This window comes from Trichechus manatus, unplaced genomic scaffold, assembly GCF_000243295.1.
Source record: "Trichechus manatus latirostris isolate Lorelei unplaced genomic scaffold, TriManLat1.0 scaffold00212, whole genome shotgun sequence".
Lineage (NCBI taxonomy): Eukaryota > Metazoa > Chordata > Mammalia > Sirenia > Trichechidae > Trichechus > Trichechus manatus.
The window spans coordinates 3,050,697-3,064,689 of record NW_004444148.1 but is presented as its reverse complement, the minus strand read 5'-3'; the positions used below and the strand labels follow the sequence as shown (position 1 = coordinate 3,064,689).

Genomic DNA, 13,993 nt, shown 5'->3' with positions numbered 1-13,993 from the left:
AACATTAACTCATTGCCCCCTAAGGTTCCTATCTAATCAAGCTGCTGCCGTCAATATGATCTCATAAAGATGGTTATTAAAGAGCATAATGCTCAAGGCAGATTTTTTTATTAGTTAAGCTAAACTATTTATTGCTCAGTTTTAAGATGACTTTAGGGGATACTTTTGGTTTAAGATTTAGAGATTATCTCAGGGCAATAGTTTCAGGGGTTCATCCACCCTCCATGGTTACAGAAGTTCTACAGTCCGTCAGAATTTGAAATTCTGTTCTACATTTATCCCCTTTTGATCAGGATTCTTCTATGGATTCTTTGATCAAAATGTTCAGTAATGGTAGCCAAACACCATCCAGTTCTGGTCTCATGGCAAAGGAGGCAGCTGTTCATGGAGGCAATCAGCCACACATTTCATATCCTCATCCTAATCCTGACTCTTCTTTTTCCTCTGTTGCTCTAGGTAAATAGAGACCAATTGTTGTGCCTTGGGTGGCCGTTTGCAAGCTTTTAAGATGCAAGTCACTATACAAAGAATTAGGAGGTAGAACAGAAGCACTAAACACATTATTTGGCCAAAACTGGGATGTCCCATGAAACCATGACCCTGAACCTCCAAACCAATAAACCAAATCCCAGGAGGTGTCTGGTTGTACATAAGCAACCTCAGCAGCTACTTTTTTTTTTTTTGGTCATTGTTGCAAACACATCTATCACACAACTTTCGCCAATCTAACTTTTTGCAGGTATACAACTTAAACTTATTGACAGCAATTACAATAATCAGCTGTGCAACCCTACCCTTAATCAATGTGATTTTTCCATCGCTGACAATCCCCCTCTTTCCCCGCTCCTTCCCACCCCTGGTAACCACTAAGAAACTTTGGTCTCTATACATTTGCCTTTTCTTGTCTTTTTAAATAGATGAAGTCATACAATATTTGTCCTTCTGTGACTGGTTTATTCGCTCTGCAAAATGTCTTCAAGTATGTATCAAGACTTCATTTCTCTTACTGGCTGAGTACTATTCCAATGTATGTATGTATCACATTTTGTTTGCCCATTCATCAGTTGACGGGCATTTAGGTTGTTTCTAACTTTCGGCTATTGTGAATAGTGCTGCAATGAACACTGGCGTACAAGTCTCTTTTTGAGTCTCTGCTTTCAAGTCTTTTGAGTATCCACTTAGGAATGAAATTACTGGGTCATACGGTAGTTCTGTTTTTAGTTTTCTGAGGAACCGCCACACTGTTTTCCACAACAGCTGTACCATTTTATATTCCCACCAGCAATAGATAAGGGTTCCAATTTCCCCATATCCTTGCCAACAATTGTTATTTTTTGGGTTTTGTTTTTGTTTTTTTTTTATCTTAGCCATCCTAGTGGGAGTGAAATGGTATCTCATTGTGGTTTTGATTTGCATCTCTCTGATGGCTAATGACACTGACCATCTTTTCATGTGCTTGGTGGCCGTCTGAATGTCCTCTTTGGTGAAATGTCTATTCTATGTCTATATGTCTATATGGGTTATTTATTGTCTTTTTGTTGTTAAATTGTCAAAGTTTTACATATATTTTGGTTATCAGATTCTTGTCAAATGTTTCCAAAGATATTCTCCCAGTCGGTAGCTTGTCTTTCCACTTTATAGTAGTCTTTTGATAAACAAAAATTTTTAATTTTTATGAGGTCCCATTTATTTAGTCTTTTGCTGTTTGTGCTTTTGTTATTATATTAGATAATTCATTGTTAAAAGCTAGACCTGACAGTGTTGCCTCTGTTTGTTCTTCTAAAAATTTTATGGTTTTAGTTCGCACATTTAGGTCCTTAATCCATTTTGAATGTTTTTGTGTATGGTGTGAGGCATGGATCCTGTTTAATTTCTCTGTATGTGGAAATCCAATTTTCCCAGCACCATTTACTAAAGAGATTCTTCTTTCCCCATTGAGTGGACTTAGCACCCTTGTCAAAAATCAGTTGACCACAGACGTATAGGTTCTCTCATTTAATTTAAAAATCAATTTTCTGACAAACGAGGAGTTTCTTAAGTAATAATGAAAATCTGCTGCCCCCTGCTGGTCATTCAAATTCATCAAATGAAGCAAAGTCAAACTGGGTTAAAAATTCATGTTTAGAGAAAACAGTATTTCTAGTACCACTCATAAGGTTGCTATGAGTCGGAATCAACTTGACAGCAATGGGTAGTACAACTGAATAAATTGTTTTCTTCTTAATAAATGTTTTCTTTTAATCCTAAAGTCTGACACTTTTCAAACGTGAGACACAAACCTCCAAATTTCCCAGTGTCTCTGAACAATTTGAGTGATTTAATTTATAAACCTCTTAGCTTGTTCTGAATTTAAGCCATCAAATCCTTTGTTCTGCAGTATGAACAAAGAGATAAAAAATAAATTTTTACCATAAAGAGGTAACTTCAGCATTCCAATTATAAAGAGACTTTCAATTAAAACCTAATTCAAACTGCCAACCTTTTGGTTAGCAGCCAAGTGCTTAACCACTGTACCACCAGGGCTCCTAAGGAAAGTACTGAGTTATAAAACAAGTTGGATTTTTAATACTGTAATGACAGAATAAAGGTGGACTAAGTATCCTTTTTCTGCCTAAATTACTTATCAGTGTAAAGTCACATACTGATTTCACTCAGGGTCATGCTTGTACTTTAGCAATCACTCAAAACTATCATTTACAGCATAAGATCTATCATTTGAAAAAGTTTTCCAGTCAAACTTTTACTTGTAGGATATTTTCTTGCCATCAAGAAGAGAATTAGAAACAAAAAGGAAGCTAGGAAGTATCTATGTTGTTACTTTTTTCTTTTCTTTTTTTAAAAAATCATGCTGACCATAAAATTTCAAGATAGGCACTCTCACAGATGACCAGTAGGAGTGTTAATTGGAACAAGCTTTCTGGAAACAATATGCCAATAAGTATGAAGAGTCCATAAAAATTAGCATACCCTTTCACTTCCAGGAATCTATCCTAAGATAAAAATCACAAATCCCAAAGATTTATAATGGAAAAGAGAAAAGATACTCAAACAACCTAAAACATACAGCAGTAGGAAAAATTAAATAAATTTTCTATATCCATGATGAATTAGTCTGCAGTACCTTAAAATAATATTTTAAAAAGCATTTTTAATGACAGAAAATTATCAATATGGTATGTAAGACCTAAAAAATTGAACATAAAACAATATACAATATGATCAGATATATAACTACATACATAATACACCAGGGCTTCGAACCCATTCATTCCGGTTCAAATCCCAACAAGAATTTGCATTTCCACCCCAGATATACTGAATCAGAATCTAGTTTAACAAAACTCCTAGGTGATTCTTATGTATCATTAATTCTGAAAACCACTGCTCTACTAGGAGTTCTCAGAACTCGTCCCTAACCAGCAGCATTAGTATTGCCTGGGAACTTGTTAGAAATGCAAATTCTCAGCAGGGGTTCAAACCAAACAAACTGGCTCCAAGCCCTGTAATACACACAGGAAAAAAAAAGGAAGGAAATAAACCAAAACCCTAAAGGCTTATCTCCAGATGGAGGGAAGCATTAGAAGATGTTTATCTTTATACTTAATTTTCCTAATTATCTACAGGGGGTACTTTAAGAGCAGCCTTAGTAATTTATTCAAAAGAAACACTGACATTCTGCTGAAGAGAATAAAAATTAGCATACTAAGTTCTACAGCAGATGAAAGAAATGACAAGCACACCTTTGTTTTCAGAGTTATCATTTCATTTTCTTTCAAATACATGTTTCTTACCACACACATGATGTACGACAGGATAGCACCAGAGGAGCCAATGAGCGCACCCACGATGGTCAGCAGGTTGTTGTTGAGCAGGAAGCCCTCTGCACACAGGGCCCAACCAGAGTAGCTGTTCAGCACAGTGATGACTACAGGCATGTCAGCACCCCCGATGGCAGCCGTCAAAGTCACGCCCTATGACAAAAACCAAAGAGGAACTCAAAATTAATAGCATATAAATAACACCTGACATTTAATAGCTCGGTTCTTAATCATTACATTAATTTACCCGTATTTACATATAAGTTCCGTTTCTGGTAATGGCCAACTATCTCCTATCTGACCAACCCTCTCACATATGTAACAACCGTAAACACTGGTTAAAAAAAAAAAAAATCTTAAATAAAGGCAGAAACCAAAAGCAAGCAGAAACTGAGAGGGGTCTACCACTACCACCAGTTGCCATGGGTCGATTCTGACTCGTGGTGGCCCCCGGCGTTGCAGAGTAGAACTGTGCTCCATAGGGTTTTCAAGGCTGTGGCCTGTGGGTCTACAGTTAGAAAAAGATAATAGCGATGAGTAAATTTCCCAGTTTGTATGGCTTTTAGCCTGAAAGCAAACCTCTGCTGGTGCCAAGTAAGGCAGCTAAAACTAAGAAGCTCACAATGTTACTGGCTTAAAGATCCTGAGGACAAAGCGTAGGGCAACTAGTGCAGCTGAAGAGTAAGGAGGGAAACCCTGTAAAGTCACAAAGCAAAGACAGAAAGCCCCCCATTCTGAGTATAAAGTCTGCCTAAATCTCTGGCTGGCTCTTGAACTATGCATACTTAGAAAGAACTCCAGTCAATTCTGTTAAGGATAAAATAACAATAGATTTCAGCTGCCCCTACCATAGTGGAGCTAGAACTTGGAACTTGAACCTAGCCAAGTTAACTGCCTACAAAAACAAACAAGCAAACAAAAATCAATACTCTTTGGAAGAATACGACAGAATCCAAAGTCTCTATCATGTATCATTCACAATGTCTAGGATGCAATCAAAAATTACTAAAGATAGGGGAGAGAAAAGGATGGTGGGGAGAAAGATTTTTGCTTTTACTTCCACATACTCCTATATATTTTGAGTTTATTGCAATGTGAATGTATTCATGTATTAGTTAATTAAGCTAGAAGCAATTAAAATAAGTCCACAAAATATTTTACCTTACTTGAACGTTCTCATATAGCCTAAGTATCTTATAAGTATCAAATTCACTCTTCTCAAAAATAACCGTTCTTTATGTTTTTGTTTTTAAATAATATTTTATTGTGTTTTTGGTGAACGTTTACACAGCAAATTAGGTTCCCATTCAACAATTTCTACACAAATTGTTCAGTGACATTGGTTATATTCTTTACAATTAAGTCAGCATTCTCATTATTTCCATTCTGGTTGGTCACTATGAGTCGGAATCAGCTCAATGCACCAAACAACACCACCAATATACTTAGAGCAAGAGTTAGAGAGGAAAAGAGGGATCAAACCTACCAATGACGGCTTCACTGAACCCTCTCACTGAACACACAGGGCTTACTAACTGCATTTCATTTTATATAATTATTTGATTTGATGTCATATCTTCCAAAGAAGGTGACAGCAACTAATGGGCAAAGACCATCTTACACTTATCGTGTAAACCCCACAGCACTATTTTGAAGGGTTTGTCACACAGTAGGCACCTCATGAATGGAATTAAAACCCTTGGTGTTTTTAACTTCCTGTTCACCAACACAATGATCCCGTATAAAGACCCCAGAGCAGTACAGGTGTCACATGTGTCACAACTTTGAAAGGGAAATTGAGAGGAAAAAGTAATTTTCTTCTCATACTCTTCTATATTTTCCAGATTCTAAAAAAATGAACATGTAACATGATTTTAAATCATTTTTTTTCTACCAGGGATTTTGAACAGATGGTTAGACTGTAACCCTGTAACCTAACAAAATACTCCCTGTTCCTCTCTAAGTATGTGCTTCCAGTCTCTGACTTCTTACCATGACAGCAGAAAGAGCCGACACAGAACCCAAACAGGTAATGCCCGTGGTAAAGCTTGGGTCCATCATGAATGGGATTACTCCACCCACACTAGCAGCCAGCAAACCTGCATTGAGTAAGTGCCTGCCAGGAAGCAGGAGAGGGGCGGATTTCAGGATACCTAGAACCAAGCACAAGGTATTCAGAACATAGAACGTGCCATAAGAAAACCCCTCCGCATACACCCACTCTCAAATACATTATTTAATCCTAAACTACCGTAACTCAGTATTAGAACAGTAGCATGGGATTTAAAATATCACTTTATATCACCAGACACTGAACCATAATAGCAAATTAGAGTTCTTACACATAACAAACATCAATTGAAATAGGAGAAGTATGGTTCAACTTAACCCTTCTTTTCCTTACTTTGATCGCCTAACAATTTCTTTACCCTTTGTCATGGAATCTTGAAAAGTGATTTTTTTCCCCCGTATGGCCAACACAGAAGTTGTTAAGTGTGTTTTATTTATTTAAAACTTCAAAACAGTGTCCTAGCACATTAGCATTTCTGATTCTATCAACTGAGCCCAAGGGAGAAGAATCCTTGTTTGTTAGTTGCTTCTGAAGACAAAGCATGAGACAAGAATGTGTTAGGCCTGAAGTTGTTTTGTAATTTTTAAGTTCCATGAAGTTCCTCACTTAATTTTAAAGGCTTAATTACTGAGAGACAAGACCAGGTTTTTAAACCATAAGCTAGTTTTCTAGAGACTCACATTTTTTGTGAAAACATTGAAAGCAGCCTAAGTGTTTTTTTCCCTCCACTTCCATTTTCAGGATGATTGGCTTTAGCAAGCAGTAGCAAAAGCTGCCAGGAGAGAGCCCTAAATGTGTATTTATTTTCAAAATAAGTACTATTTACCAATCATACAAGCATATTCAATAAGCTTCTCTTTATTCTAGAAAATGTAAAAAGTTTGTTTCTGTGAAGTCTACAAAGATGTCTTGAACCTGGGATTCTGAGGATGTTATTTTGTTCGTATACATTATCAAACGTCAACTAGTCCTTCCAGGCAAATGTCCGTGTACTAGTTTCTTCCTCTAGCTATCTACCTCAAAGAAATAACTTCAAAATTTAATGAGATTTATAAGGATAAATAAATGGAAGTCATCTTTATGGAGGAAAAAAAAACTCATATATTTCTGAGTGCCATACTAATACTCTTCACCTAGCAGGTGAAATGGACTCCCTCCACTCCCCCAAAAAAATCCTAGATTATAAATATTTACCTCTGTTATGCTGAATCACTTACCCTGCAATTTTCCATAGGCAATAAGAGACCCACTGAAGGTGACACCACCAATGTAAGTACCGAGGTAGGCCACAATCTTGGTAAGATTTGCTGCTGCATCCGTAGCAAAATGTGGATATTCTACAATGTACTCAGCTATGCAAGTAAGCACAGCTGCCAACCCCACTAAACTGTGGAAAGCAGCGACTAACTGAGGTAAATCAGAAATCTGGATGCGCTTGGCAATTGTCAAGCCTGTTGGGAAATGAAGGTCAAAAAGAAATTAAAACTTGACAGATCTTGGAGAAGTAACAACAATATAAAAATCTCACTTAAGGCTTTCCATCAAGGTCACTAATAAATATTTATCTAGTTCCTAGTATTGGATAAATATTCTAGGGACTCTACAGAAGGTAAGAAGAATGGCTATATATACCCCTTCAAGGTAGCTTATTTTCTCATCACACCTAACCAAGGTCAAACTATGAAGAACCCAAACACACTAAATCAATGTGTCTTTCCCTTCCCCTTACAACTCTGAACATCCTCCTAGCCTAATGCTTCTTTAGATTGCTTAAAACTCCAAGTAAATCCCCTTGAGATCCTTTTACTGCACAAACAACCCACCCCTCTTCTCTATAAGCCAATATTTGCTCCTGGTCACACAAGAAACAGACAGAATATGAAGTAGGCCTAGGTTTTCAGGCGGGTGAGCAAAAACAAAGTCCAGTGGTAAAGAAATTCAAATATCTGGGTAGGAGAGGCCCAAATTAGGAGACTCTTGAAAAGTTGCATGGCTATAGGCAGGTGATGCAGAACCTGCAGCACACAGCATTTTCCTTCAAGTCGTCTCTGAGGACTGTCAAGAGAGGACTCAAAGGTTTTCCGGGGGAGTTAACAAGAAGCTTAAGATGGATGATATAAATGTTCAACAACCAGCTCCCTGGGAGGAAAAAAACATGTGCATGTATAAACACACACATGAGTTTTTACTGACAGAAATGTGTATAGCACACAATTTTGAAGTAATAATAAAATATACAATACACTTTATTATACATTCCATACAGCCAGTTGATTTTCACAGAATGCTTTCGAAGTTCAACTTGATTGTTTCTTTTTTCTATATAGCACTAATTTTTAAACTATCTTTTTAAAAATGATTTTTGCCAAACTTTTGTATTGGTAGCCAACCTGTGTTTGCAACTGATAAACGAGTGTAGTTCCGACATGAACGCTGATTGATATTTTTATTCCAATCAACAAGATGAAAGTGAAACAAAGATGTATGTGAGAACTTCACTCATTTGTCAATGTGACTTCTTTGCTACGTCTGATAGTAGTTCTACAAAGAAACATTTCCTCATATTTTTGTGCTATTAACCATGTAACAGCTACACATTTTCAAGCTTAGGTTACAATATTAACATTTTCTCCATCACTTTCTTAGATGGAGACAAACAAAACAATAAATCAAGACCAGATTTGTACTTCTGTTGATGTACATGGTGTAAATATCCACCATGGCCGATCTCAAGCTACCAAAGTGATGTCACTGAATGTAGAGTTGGAAAAAGATGTGCAGTAGCACACCATTACATAGTATTTCTACCATAGAGATACAACAGACATAAATAACGTCAAGACCACAGATGATAAAATTTAGTAAATTAATTAGAAAGTGATGCATTTTTAGTATTATTACCTTTGTTTAGTATAATTTATTTAGTTCTAAGTTTATATAATTTAATTTTTAATACTGGCCGTGTTTAACGACCAACTCGAAATATTCCTGAAAATTTAACAATTAGCCCCAGCACACAACTGAATAAGATTAAAACAGTGGTTTTTCTATTGGCATGTGTGTTTTTCAAGCCTATGAAGCAGAATCTTCTGCTGTTATTTATATCCAGCAAAACAAACGATGAGCCTATATCTAGCACCTATATAAGTATTCTAATCCCCATTCTACTGACAACTGCCTGGACAGAGCCAGTCAAGGAAAAGAAGAATTGAGTAAAGGGTGTTTTTAGCCTGCTCTTCTGATTCAGTTGACATACTTACTCAATGTTTTAAAATGTCTGCATTTGAATGAGAACTGTAACAACTGTGATGGATTTTTACCAAAATAATAATCACCGTCGTAACTGCCATTAAGGCAATTTAATTCTTTGCTCAATACGGGACTCGAACAGAAATATATTCAGGAACGGAAGTGCTATTGGGAAAGGTCTTATTCCCAAGAAATTACTCAAAAATCTCTGAGCCTAACTGCCTTTAGTTGTTGTAGGGCATGGGCTGAAATACAGAAAGAAGCCCACATGTGCTTACCAATGGTACCGCCCAAAGCCATTGCTCCAGACATCTGAGCTAACAATTCTGGGCACGGTTTCAGGCCTCCAAGGGTGGCTGCCAGGCCTCCAGCAACCCCAATCATGCCCAAAGCATTGCCAAGACGAGCTGTTCCTTGGGTGGAAAGGCCAGCCAGGGCACCAACACAGCACAAACCTGAGCCCAGGTACATGATCTTTTCAAAGGAAAGGAGAGAGAGATTATCACAACCTTTAGTCTACTAATATAGGGAGAACGTCTTGTGAGGAAACATGATTCTCTAAGGACAATTTTAAATTTAGACAACAGATGGGCCAACTGAGATCTTCTTTCAATATTTCAACATATGTTCCTATACACTAGGAACAGTAACACATTAAATACTTTAAACTGTACTTGTGGTGATTCCATTTATGAAAATTGGCTTCTTCTGCATTTGATTTTCATACCCGAATGCATACAAAAGTGCCTAAATTTAAAAGGAGTTATTATGTACAAAAGTACAGGTAGACTTAAAAAGCCAGCTAGATGGATCTGAAAATATTAGACCTGATAAAATGCCGCAAAGGAGCCAACCCTGATGATGTAACTGCTGGGGACTGTGCCGTGACCTTTTCTTGTGTTGTGTTGTAACTTGGTTTCACGAGAATGACAGGAGGAAAGAATCATCATCCTCATTTTACAGAACAAACCGGAGGCTCTATTATAATTATATTTCAACCTGGAACTGTTAAAGTTCAACTTGATTGTTTCTGTTTTTCTATATAGCACTAATTTTTAAACGGAGTTGGCCTTCAACAGATGAATGGACAAACAAAATATAGTATATGTATACAATTCAGCCACAAAGAGAAACGAAGTTCTGATACATGCTACAACTTGGATGAACCTTGAAAACATTATGCTGAGTAAAATACATCAATCACAAAAGGACACGTATTATATGATCACACTTACGTGAAATATCTGTAATACAACAATACACAGAGGCAAAAGTTTATTAGTGGTTACCAGGGGATGGAGGGAGGGGGGAGCAGGTAGTTATTATTTAAGGAGTACTGAGTTTCTGCTTGGGGAGATGAAAAACTTTTGGAAGTAAATAGTGACGATGGTTGCACCACCTGGCAAATGTAATCAATGTCACTGAATTGCACCCTTAAGAATGGTTAAGATGGCAAGTTTTTGTTATAAATATTTTGTCACAATATAATTAAAAAATAATAATAATAATTTGGTCCAATAGTGGCTCTCTAACAGAAGTTGCGGGGACAAGGTAACGAGTGGATGATGTGCTGGATTTGTAGAAGAAAGTAGGAAAAAGATTAATATAGTATTTAATAATAAAATTCTTCAAATTTTTACTGATTATTCCATTGTATCCCTACAAAAATCCAGCCAGGTACATAAAGAGGATACTAATAACCTTCTCGACTCTCTTTATATATAGCAAAACTTAGGGACAAATGGTAAACCTATGTTTGCACATTCAGTTAGCAGGCAAATCCAGGGTCCTGATCCTTAGACCAGTGCTCTAATTGACCAAGTTGTTTCCAGGGTTACTGTTGTATTTGCTTAATAGAGGTTGAATTTTGGTAACTATAATCTTAAATCTCATTGGAAAGAAAACTTAGTGGCAAAAAATAACTTTCAAAAGAGCCTCTTACTTGTTCAATGTTATAACCACTGTAGAGGGCAGCTAAATATCCTCCAACAAAGGTGCCAGCAGGGAGTAGATACAGGTAATTGTATTCTGGGGGATCGGTAGGACGTTTGAACATGTCCAGCATTCTCTGAGTCACCAGAAAGCCACCTGATCAAATGAAAGGAAATATAAAACTGGAAGAGGAATTTCATTGAGCAACATGATTCTTTTTAAAGTGCTATATTTTTTCTATTTTAAGTACATCTTTATCATCTAGGGTTAAGTACAGTTTTAAGTTACATTTTAGAACCTCAAAATTAAAAGTGATTCTATTATTCAAGCCAGTTCCATTAAAGGGTGGGGGGAGGGGAAACTCTAAATAATTTCAGAAAGAAAACTTGCTGTCAGAGTACAGAACCAACTGTTTCTGCATGACTAAAAGTAAACAGCCATTCAAACATCTTGGGAATGCAAAAGATCACAGATCATTAATTTTTTTTAATATGCTATTCTATTTTTTTAAACCTTACAATAAATAATAAAAGAAGAAACTACCGTATCAATAGGCACCAAGTTTCTTGTACACAGTAAAGAATGTTTAGCTACAAAATACCATCAAATGAGTTTCATACATCAGTGATGTGCCAGGCTTACAGTTTTCAAGAACAAACACTGGGTAGGGATAAGGCAAAAGGCTAAAATTTTATCTTAAATTATACTTATTTGTAGATGTTATGGTGATAGCTCTAGTCAATTTAAATTAAAACTATGCATTCAATAACTTTCCGGTCAACTTGTAGCAAGATATCATTTTGTTTGTTTGTTTTGGGATACGGGTGGAGTACTCTTTTATCAAAAGAGTTTCTAAAAACTACAGATGGACAAAATAACTGATTTTCCTTCACCAAGAGCATTTATGATCTGGGTGAAACATTTTTTAAAAGCATAATTAAATTCTTAAAATCAGAATGCCTATTTTACATTTATTTTCATTTGCTTCTATGTCTCCATTAAAAACAGCACCCTGGGCCCTTTCACGGATGTTGTACCTGCAATGTTGACCGAGGATATGAATGTAGCAAGAGCAGCAAGGCCCTGAGAGGTTGTGGAAGGATACAAATGTCCTCCCATCAGCACCAACCCACCAACTGCAGTCAACCCTAGGAAGAGAGAATCAACATGGTGAATGACTACAGTGATGCGGCCAGGTCAACTGTCATAGCTGAAGGACCTCACATACACATATACATAAAAAGAAACGTTCTCAATTTCAAAAGACAAGGCAGCTTTCTTGTTATCTTCATTAAAATGATACAAACAAATTCCCTGGTAAAAATGGTTGACAGTACACCTTCATACCATTCTCACTGAAGTGCTATTGTGGGCAAAGGATTAACATAACCTTTCCCCTTCTGCATAAAAATATGACCTGCCTTTGACTTTGTAGCTCTTTTCCCCTGGAAACCTGAAAAAGATATAAATCAATTATTACTAGAAAACATTGTTTGTGGTAAAAGGTGACTCCTGGTGGATAAATTCCATCTGAACTAGAAGGAATTATTTATAAACTATGAATAATTATGTAAATGGCATAATTTCCTGATGGAAATGCCATAGCTTTGGGCTTCTCTGACGACAGTGACTCTTGGAACTGGATATGCTGCCTATGGAGACCTGGAACCTGGGACTATAAGAGATGACTACTGGGATCATGAGGCCTCCAAGCCAGGGCAGCTCCCACAGTTTGTCCAATGTGGGTCTCATTCCCTCATACCATACTGGGGACCAAAGAGAACAGCTCTTGGGCAGCTGTGTGCCGTGATGTATAGACCGTTGTGAAAACTCGTACCAAAGAGAAACGCCCAGTGCCGCCCCGCTGGCAGCTGTTTCCTGTCCCACAAGCTTCACAGTGAATCCGATGTCAATCATGCCCTATTGTAGTCTTATGAGACTGAATGTTTAGTTGAATTTAAGAACAGCCCCTAAGGATGTTATAACCATGATTCTGTGAAATACTGGTTTTCGAATTTTACCAGTGGAATTCTTTTTTTAAAGGAAATCATAACTGAATGAAGTAACAGTGGATCTGCACAGCTTGAAATGGGAGCCCCTCCAAAGGCCTGACACTCCCATGGCCTCTCCTGCTGCACAATCCCACCCCCCTACACCCTGTGGGCGCCCCGAGTCACCCCACAAAAACCCCAGGCTCCAAGCAATACAATTTGTAAACAGAGACTTTTAAACCTCATTGAAAGCACTCCAAGAATTGAACAAGCCTATGAAAACCTAACATGAGAAAACCCAAGAGGGAAACAAACCTGAGATTGCGTTAGTCACAGACATCAGTGGCGAGTGGAGAGCAGGGGTCACTCCCCAGACGGTGTGGTAGCCCACAATGCCGGCCAAGCCAAAAGTGGTCACCATCTGAGAAAAGGCCAAATTGGGAGCTGCAATGCCCAAACCCAGTATAGAAGTAAGACCTAGAGAAAAAAAGAGTATGAGCTGGCATCCAGTGATCTCAGTAAGATGAAAAGCACATACACACCCACACACACACATGTGGAATAGTCAATGCTTTCGAATTCCACTACCTCTTCAATAATGAGCAGATATTTTAGACATGTCATGATTGAGAAGTGGGGTGGGTTGAGGGAGAGGTTCAAAGTATCTGTGAACAAAACCCAACTTCCTGACCACACCCCCCAAAAACTGTAAAGATCTGGTAATATTTATGAGTCACCTTAATAACAATTTTTACATTTTTCTCTGGGTAGCTCATCTTAACTTTCATTGACAATGCCACATGTGTTTACACAAGCCTTTTTATTCCAGAATTATAGCGCTATAGAGGATCTACCAAAACATCTTCAACTTGGGCAAGACACAACCTTTAAAAGACAGGACTTTTATGAAGCCAATTTTGTGTCACTCTCAG

General features: G+C 37.4%; 1 protein-coding gene and 1 long non-coding RNA gene across 2 annotated transcripts in view; one reads left to right on the top strand and one right to left on the bottom strand.

Annotated features, from left to right (window-relative positions):
• LOC111822786 (uncharacterized) overlaps nt 1-5,812 on the top strand; it is a 63,585-nt gene extending 57,773 nt beyond the window's left edge. Inside the window, exons 2-3 of the long non-coding RNA XR_002825896.1 lie at nt 918-979; nt 5,783-5,812. This is a non-coding gene — a long non-coding RNA (uncharacterized LOC111822786). The remainder of the gene's footprint in view (nt 1-917; nt 980-5,782) is intronic.
• Nucleotides 1-13,987, bottom strand: part of LOC101357845 (NAD(P) transhydrogenase, mitochondrial) — a 53,985-nt gene extending 39,998 nt beyond the window's left edge. The window contains exons 1-7 of the mRNA XM_023742516.1: nt 13,377-13,987; nt 12,108-12,218; nt 11,081-11,226; nt 9,417-9,612; nt 7,107-7,340; nt 5,811-5,971; nt 3,792-3,971 (exon numbers count right to left, since the gene is read on the bottom strand). Of these exons, the coding sequence (XP_023598284.1) occupies nt 3,792-3,971; nt 5,811-5,971; nt 7,107-7,340; nt 9,417-9,612; nt 11,081-11,226; nt 12,108-12,218; nt 13,377-13,617 (1,269 nt within the window). The 5' untranslated portion in view covers nt 13,618-13,987. The remainder of the gene's footprint in view (nt 1-3,791; nt 3,972-5,810; nt 5,972-7,106; nt 7,341-9,416; nt 9,613-11,080; nt 11,227-12,107; nt 12,219-13,376) is intronic.
• Between the last annotated feature and the right edge of the window lie 6 nt (nt 13,988-13,993).